At 41.4% G+C, this 8,646-nt stretch overlaps 1 protein-coding gene across 1 annotated transcript; it reads right to left on the bottom strand.

Annotated features, from left to right (window-relative positions):
• Nucleotides 1-1,247: 1,247 nt before the first annotated feature.
• On the bottom strand, nucleotides 1,248-4,493 carry LOC144710939 (carboxyvinyl-carboxyphosphonate phosphorylmutase, chloroplastic-like). Its single transcript, XM_078584789.1, has 6 exons — nucleotides 4,129-4,493; nucleotides 3,291-3,364; nucleotides 3,072-3,154; nucleotides 2,961-2,985; nucleotides 2,850-2,869; nucleotides 1,248-1,972 (listed from the first exon to the last, which is right to left on the bottom strand). The coding sequence occupies exons 1-6, from the start codon at nucleotides 4,419-4,421 to the stop codon at nucleotides 1,460-1,462; spliced, it is 1,008 nt and encodes a 335-aa protein (XP_078440915.1). The 5' UTR covers nucleotides 4,422-4,493; the 3' UTR covers nucleotides 1,248-1,459.
• Between the last annotated feature and the right edge of the window lie 4,153 nt (nucleotides 4,494-8,646).

Here is an 8,646-nt window from a genome sequence, read left to right as displayed (position 1 = left end):
GAAGCAGAAGAAACCCAACATACAAAAGCAAAGGGTCACAGCGAGTACTCCCCACAGATTAAATAAACCTCAAACTTATATAAATGCCGTAATCGCACCCCAAGCACAATTAAATTACTTCAATCGGAATTTAACTGATAGGTTTATTATTGTATGCAAGTACAGATACATCACCGTCACCTCATAAATGCCAAAGCGGCAGAACTCATGACGAGGGAACAATCCCCAGGAAGAAAAAAAAACCTAAACAATGAATCGTCATGATACAAAGAGGAAGAAGAAACCCAACTCACAAAGAGGAAGAAGAAACCTACTCCCTAGAGACGAAATAAATCATATCAACTGGAATACAAACGATATCTTAATTATTGTAAGAAATTACAGATACATCACCCTCACCTCCTAAACACCAAAACGGCAGTACTCATGACAAGGGAACGATTCCCAGGAAGAAGAAGATAAACCCAAAAAATGAATTTCCTATTCCCTACATACGAAAGAGAGACACAGCAAGACCTATTCCCTACATACGAAATAAGACTCAAACTGGAATTCGAATGATAGGTTTATTCTTGTATGCAATTACAGATTCATCATCGTCACCTCCTAAACGCCAAAACGGCAGCACTCATGACAAGGGAACAATCCTCAGGAAGAAGAGAAAAAGAAAACCGAACAATGAATCACCATGATACAAAGAGGAAGAAGAAACCCATCTCACAAAAGCAGCCAGAGAGACACAGGAAGACCAACTCCCTACAGACTAAATAAGCCTCAAAACTGGAATTCAAATGATAGGTTTAATTATTGTATGAAATTACAGATTGTCACCGCCTAAACGGCAGTACTCATGACAAGGGAACAATCCCAAGGAAGAAGAGAGAGCAAAAAAAAAAAGGGAAATCCCAAACAATGCATCGCCATGATACAAAGATGACAAACAAACCCAACTCACGAAAGCAGCGAGAGAGACACAGGAAGACCAACTCCCTACAGACTAAATAAGCCTCAAAACTGGAATTCAAATGATAGGTTTAATTATTGTATGAAATTACAGATTATCACCTCCTAAACGGCAGTACTCATGACAAGGGAACAATCCCAAGGAAGAAGAGAGAGAAAAAAAAAAGGGAAAACCCAAACAATGCATCGCCATGATACAAAGATGACAAACAAACCCAACTCACGAAAGCAGCGAGAGAGACACAGGAAGACCAACTCCCTACAGACTAAATAAGCCTCAAAACTGGAATTCAAATGATAGGTTTAATTATTGTATGAAATTACAGATTATCACCTCCTAAACGGCAGTACTCATGACAAGGGAACAATCCCAAGGAAGAAGAGAGAGAAAAAAAAAAAGGGAAAACCCAAACAATGCATCGCCATGATACAAAGATGACAAACAAACCCAACTCACGAAAGCAGCGAGAGAGACACAGCAGGCCATCTCCCCGCTCTACTCCTTGCCCAAGACGGGGGGCTCGTACTTGGCGTAGCGGGCCTCCACGTCGTTCCAGGAGCCGAGATCAACAAGCTTGTTGAACTCCTCAAAGGTGGCGACCTTGTGAAGCGCGTCGCGGGTCGTCCCCGCCTCCTTCAAAATCCTCAGCACGTCCGTCATCCCCCTCGCCGCGGCGTACAACGTCGTCAAACAGTGTTCTACGACGTGAAAGCCCATCGTCTTGAGCTCTTCCGGCGTGTGCAGCGGCGTGATCCCTCCCTCGATCATGTTGCAGATCCTGAGGCCCTTCGTCCGCCGTCCGATCTCCCTGAGCTCGTCGTCGTTCCTCGGCGCCTCCACGAAGCACGCGTCGGCGCCGGCCTCGTAGTAGAGGTTGGCGCGGTAGATGGCGTCGTCCAGCCCGTTCGGCCCCCGCGCGTCCGTCCGCGCGATCAGGAAGAAGTCCGCGTCGCCGATTGCCTCCCTCGCCGCTGCTATCTTCGCCGCGTGCTCCGCCGCCGGGATCACCTTCACGTAACCGATGATTGTACATGTTTTCTCTCCAAAGTTTGATGATGGGATGAAGAGACTTTATGATCACCTTCATGTTACTAGAATTATATATACATGGTAACGGATGATTGTAAAGTTTTCTGTAGAGTTTTATTCTCTGTTTTAAGGTTTTAATGGATGATTTGATAGGGCTCTCTGGAGTTTGATGATGGGAAGAAGAGACTTTAGGATCACCTTCACATTGCCAGAATTATACATACACGGTAACTAATAATTGTGAAGGTTTCAGGCGAGTTTTATTCTCTGTTCTAAGGTTTTAATGGATATTTTGTAGGGCTCTCCGGAGTTTAGCCTGCCATTCTTCTGCAAACCTTTGTCGAGAGGTACTTGATGATGGGACGGAGGGACTTTAGGATGAATGTCAAGTGAAGTAATATGAGAAAGAAAAGGATTTCGGTTGGACGGAATGAGATATAACCGGTTTCTGTCCTGTGATCTATTATCCTGCTTTCTATGTCCCTGTCCTGGATTTGGGTGTTGTAAATGGTTGGACGTAGAGTCTGAGTTTATTTTCAGTTAACCAAACCTGGGGTTTCGAGAGATTCGGATAAAGGATTATATGGATACGGTAACCGACAAAGGTATGGGTCCTAAAAGTTTTATTGGAGAAAATTTTATTCCATTCTAACTTACTAGAAAGGGACTTCAGGATAAGGCCAACTTCAGGATGTGCGAAGAGAACAATAGAGAGAGAATCAGAAAGCGAGACAAAGGCAGAGTGAGAGACAGATACAGAAAGGGAGACAAAGACTTAGAGAGAGAGACAAAGACAGAGAAAGAGAGAAAGACAGATTAAGAGAGAGAGAGAGAGAGAGAGAGAGAGGAGAGTTACCGATTTCCCACGCATGTGGCCTTCATGGAGAGGAGGATAAAAACAGGAAGAGCGTCAGCTATTTTCTCGCAAAGAGAATTGAAAAACGAGTCATTCACGCACTGATCTTACCGCATTTCTTCGGCCATGCCTGATCCTGTTAGAGAGAGAAAGAGAGAGTTAGAGATGCATCAACGTTTGAACGTCGTAGATAATCGAAAATTAATGGCTTTGTTTAATTACCTCAAGGAAGCAGCCAGCGACGCCGGCGGCGATGAGCTCCTTGACGGTCCTCTGAACGTTGAGCGCGTTGCCGCCGCCGGTGTCTAGATAGAACGTCATATCAATGCGATTTATTAGCGATAATTGAAGAACTGTAATTCTTTCTTTACGTGCGATAATATGTTAAATCATGGTAGATTAACTTCGGGAATATCGTCGTTTTCAAGATTTGATCTTTACCAGCATCGGCGATGATGGGGATCTTGGGCGCGGCGGCGCAGATGGACCTTGCTCGTTCAGCCATCTCCGGCGGCCTGGAAATTCCCATGAGCATTAGAGCGAGAAGAGTATGATGGAAGAACAATGATAACAATAATGATAATGATATTTATAAGAATAATAGTTTGCAGAATATTCATGGCAGTGATGATGATTAGATGATGATGGTTAAGAAAGAGTAGCTATCAGTAGAAGAAGAAAGAAGAAGGCCATCAGGAATAATAGTGACAGGACGAATTTGAAGCAGGAAGAAAGAAAGAAAGAAAGAGTGGAAATGATAATCATTAAAGATAAAAGCAAAAAAGGAAAAAAAATTTAAAAATATAATATGATAAGAAGAACTTGAAAGTGACAAGGACAGTAAATAAAGTGGAAATAATACTCATTTAAAATAGAAGAAGAAAACTTATCAATGGGGAAAAAGTAGCTATTAGTAGAAGAAGAAAGAAGAAGGCTATCAGGAATAATTTGAAGCAGGAAGAAAGAAATAAAGAAAGAGTGGAAATGATAATCATTTAAGATAAAAGGAATTGAAGAAAAGTTAGAAGAAAGTAAGAAAAAAAGGAAAAGAAATTAAAAATTTTAGTATCATAAGAAGAACTTGAAAGTGATAAGGACAGTAAAAAAAGTGGAAATAATACTCATTTAAGATAGAAGAAGAAAACTTATTAATGGGGAAAAGGAAGAAAAAATGAAAGAAAACAAAGAAGAAGATGATAACAAGGGAAAATAATAATAAGCCGAAGAAAGAGAATGATGATGATGATGATGATGATGACGACAATGATGATGAGCATACGTGAGGAGGCCGATGTCAGGCATGCCGAGGAGGGTGGCGGAGACGGCGTAGCCGGAGATGAAGGCAGCGCTAAAGCCGGTCCTCTGAATTATGGCCGCCGACAAAGCGTCAAAGCAACCAGGCATAAGCACTATCCCATCCTTCTCAATGGCCTTGTGAAACCTGGTCCTCCCCCTCACCACGTCTGTCTTCCCGTTAACCGCAACCTGCACCGCCACCTCGTCTCCACCCTTCGCGATCAACCCGTTGGACGCGCTAGAATCCCAGATCAACGGCTCCTCGTAGCTCCCCATCTCTTCTTCTCACAAACTCTCCGCCTCAAAGAAGAAGAAGAAGAAGAAGAAGATGGTGAAGAGAGCAGAGCAAGTTGAAAAGAAGCAAGCTCTGGGGAGTATTTATAGGGGAGAATGGGGGGTGTGTGTTAATGGGCCTAATGGGCATTAAAATGTCACGTGCCACGCAGAATCTGGCTTGTGAAAGGAGCCTGCTTGGCACGTAACAAGGCCGGGCCCAGTGCTTGTTTGGGCTATCCTAAGTGGGCCGACTGAGCTGGCATCCCACGTGGCAGATCTGAGATCCGGTCACCGGTGGGCCACCGCTTTAATGAGGCCCAGACCCACGTGGTCCCCCACGTGGACGATTTTTCAGCCACAACTCGGAAATATTGCGGGGCCACGGGACGGTGAGCTGTCTCGCCGGTGCGGCGACCGCCAGCTGGACAACCCGGCGGTTTAAACCGCCGCTGGTTTTCTCTCCCTTGCCGTAATACCAAAAAAAAAATGACATTATTGAGGAACAATAAATATTTAAGCATTCGGTCGGAATCGGTTTTGTTTAAAATAAATGTTCATTTTTCTTATTTTAAGGACCCGTTAATAAAATTTTATTACACTTATAGAAGTCGAGTTATTTCATGTAGAAGCTGTTTCATCTCTTGAAACAATTGAGATATTATGTTTTGGAGTTTTTGATATCATGGGACCTTCATGTTTTGCCTTTTACCTTTTTGCAAGAAAAAAATTAATTAAACAGGAATGTTACTTTTCCTATTTCAGGCCCCATGAAGACGAGGTCGATATGTTTCATCTAGAAGCCAGTTTATCTCTTGGAACAAAAAAAATAGATCTGGAGTTTTTGATATCATGGTACCTTTTGCTTTTACCGTCTAACATTAACGAGCAAAAAATGAAATTAATGAGAATCTGAAGAACAACAAATATTAATCACAAGTAAATCTTTTATTATTTACAGGCCCTATCATTTTTTGTGCACAAACAACGTCACGTTATTTCATCTAGAAATCAGATTATCTCTTGAAATAAAAAATGGATATTGATATTTTTAATGTCATGGTACCTTTAACTTTTCCTTGTTTCCTTCTTGTTTGGACGTTATTAGAAGAATTATTGGAAACTTTAACTTCCACATGCCCCAATAGTGAGCACAAATTAACTCTTTCTCTTCAAACAAATATAGATGTGGACTATTGACATTATGGTATCTTTTACTTTTCCTCCATGTTTGGATGTCATTAGATTATTCAGAAAAAAATCTAAAGAACCACAACGATCCCCAATAATGAGTTTCAGACAGTGTCAATAATGCATGTGTCCGTATAATTTCATGTAAAAGTACGTTTTCTCTCTCTTTCTTGACAGAAGTATACATGTTGACACTTTGGCATTATTAATATGTTCTTTTTTCCAGGATTCTAGGCGTGGCATGAAATTATTAAATAATGTTGAAAATCATCCAAACCCATAAAGAAATAAAATGTGAAAACAGGAAGATCCGTTTCTTGTGGCACTCCAAGCTCAAATCATTGGCGATCTTCCCACCACAAAAAGATAAAAGTTTCTACACCCCATATTATTTTATTTGAAAAAAAGTTCAACTTGGGTGCAATATCCATCTAGACTAATCAGCACCACGAACAGGAGATTGAACTACACGTGGTGGAGCCAGTTCATTGCTTTAGAAATAATTTTAAAAAAAAACAGTGTGCAGCTCTCACCTGGATATGAACAGTTACTAGAATAGAGACGAAATGAGTGAATCAGATCTGACATGGGTTTTAGGTGGCCGTACATGATAGAGGAAGAAGAATGGCGTATTTTCCGTCCACTTTCACTAAAAACCAATTGAAGTATTTTATTATTATTTTTAATTGAAGCACATTATTTTATCGTTTCCCTTTTTCTTGTCCTGCAGGGGAGGCAAGGGAGATCGTTGGCCACTAACTTCTCTGTCATGAGCCACATCATTGGTGTATTTTTCTGCCCCATCCTATCTCCATTTTGTGCTGCTTTGGAGTGTGATTTGGTACCAACCTCTCAGGAAGAGAGAGAGAGAGAGAGATGGAGAAAGAGAGAGAAGATGATGATGAAACCATCAATTTAAACTTTTCTAATTGAGAAACCCACGGTTTTACATGCCTTAGACATTGAAGTGGTTGATTCCTTGAAGAGAGATGTAATCCTTGACCTTGAAGAAGAAGGATGGACTTTCTAGCCTCAAAGGTGATCTGCCTCTGGTTGTTTCCATGCGGCTCTCTTTCCATCAAGGTGATTCCTCCCCATTGATGAAGGTTGCTTCTCCTTGAAATTTCTAAGAATTCTCTCAAAATCTCTAACACATGAAGGGAAGAGAGAGGAGAGAGAAACTCCACCTTTCTAGGAATGACAAGGGTTAAGAATGGCTTGCCTTCCTGCACCCAAACCATTTGGGTAACTCATAGACATTTGGGGTATTGCAATTATACCCCTCATAATGTCATTTAAACCCACCTCTCAAGAACCATTTGCGTGTGACCGGCTAGGCCCATACAATCCCACCAGTTAATGACTTTAATAGTTGATAATCACATAATCAACTTTAACCATGGATTGAATTCATATCTAACATATAATTTGATGGGGACCATCCGACGAATCAACACTGAAACCAACCAACTCGAGGAGCTAGGGTTGACCAAAGTAAGTCAACTCAAATAAGTCAACAGTTGACTTCCTAATATGAGTTTTGAGCATGTTTGTAAAATTGGGCTTAAATAATAGCCTAAAACACTATTGGTGGCATGGTTGTAACTTGGCACCACCTTTCAACTATATAAGGAAGGTGGCGCCCAATCATTGGTATGAATGATGATGATGAGAAGATGAATTGAATTGATTTGCATTTTCAATTCTTTAATTGTGTGTTTGAATTCTTGTTTGAGTGATTTCTTTCTTGAATTTTCCTTGAGTGTTAGTTTCTTTCAATTGAGTGAATTTACCTTTGTGAGAATCTCCTACTTTGATCTCTTTGGTATAAATTGATTTGAGAGTCCCATTCTTGGTTTTCTTGGAGCATTGGAGCAATTCTTGGAGCTTCTTGGAGGAGATCGCCGCCCAACCGCCGCTGATCTTCCATGAGCAAGGAGACGACCGTTCCTTGGCCATTCTTGCCAAGAAACGGTTAGGAGTAGTGTGTCAAGTCTGCCCCCCAAGATCTGGTCGCTATGGAGAAGCCGGATCTGCCCATTCTTGGAAGATCTTGATCCTAACCGCCGGATTCAAGAATCGCCGCCGCCGCTGCCAGCCACGCCGCCCCCAATTTTCAAGAAAAGTTTGAAGAAGTGTTCAAGAGTCTTTTCCCATCCTTCCTAGAGAATTTCGGCCAACTCCGACCGTGGAATCAGCCTAACCGCCTCCCGCCGCCGGAATTGTCCTTGGCGCCGCCGCCGCCAATTTTCAAGAAAGTCCCAAAGGAGACAAATAACAAGGAATAAAAAATTAACATAAAAAAGATAAAAATTTTAAACACTACTCATTCACCCTCCCCTATTAGTTAGCTAGTCACCCCTAGGAATTCAACAATCGTCATCCTATTTCTCGTAGACATTTAGGCCCTCCAATGTTGTAACACGAGCCGTTTGATCCCAACATCATCATGTTAAATCAGAAGTCTAATTTAGCTAAGGGAAGGAAACTCAAATACATGAATATGCATAGTTCCTCTCAATCTTCCACATCGGAGGCCAGCTAAATCCTCCCTTGATGCACCTTTGTTGTATCCTCCTTGTTCACAATATGTATGGAAACATGTGATTGAATTTGTATTGACTAGATGTTCTCAAAAGTAACTTCTCTCTCTCTTCTCTTCTTCTCTCATCTCTCTCTCTCTTTCTCTCTCTCTCTCTCTCTCTCTCTCTCTCTCTCTCTCTCTCTCTCTCTCTCTCTCTCTCTCTCTCTCTCTCTCTCTCTCTCTCTCTCTCTCTCTCTCTCTCTCTCTCTCTCTCTCTCTCTCTCCGCCTCTTTATCCAACTTAGGATGTTTCTCTTAAGATATTCTTTACTCTCATATTTATTATTCTCTATCCTCTATTTTGAATTTTTTATCATGAGAATTTTCTTTGTGTTTTGAATGGGAAGTTATAAATTCTAGCTTTCTATTATTGGGAAGTTACAAATTTTAGCCCTACAAGTACTTATAAACCCTTGAATCTCAGATATATAAAAATATTTGACACTTGTGGACG

This window comes from Wolffia australiana, chromosome 13 (assembly GCF_029677425.1).
Source record: "Wolffia australiana isolate 7733 chromosome 13, ASM2967742v1".
NCBI lineage: Eukaryota > Viridiplantae > Streptophyta > Magnoliopsida > Alismatales > Araceae > Wolffia > Wolffia australiana.
This window is presented reverse-complemented; position numbering and strand designations above follow the sequence as displayed.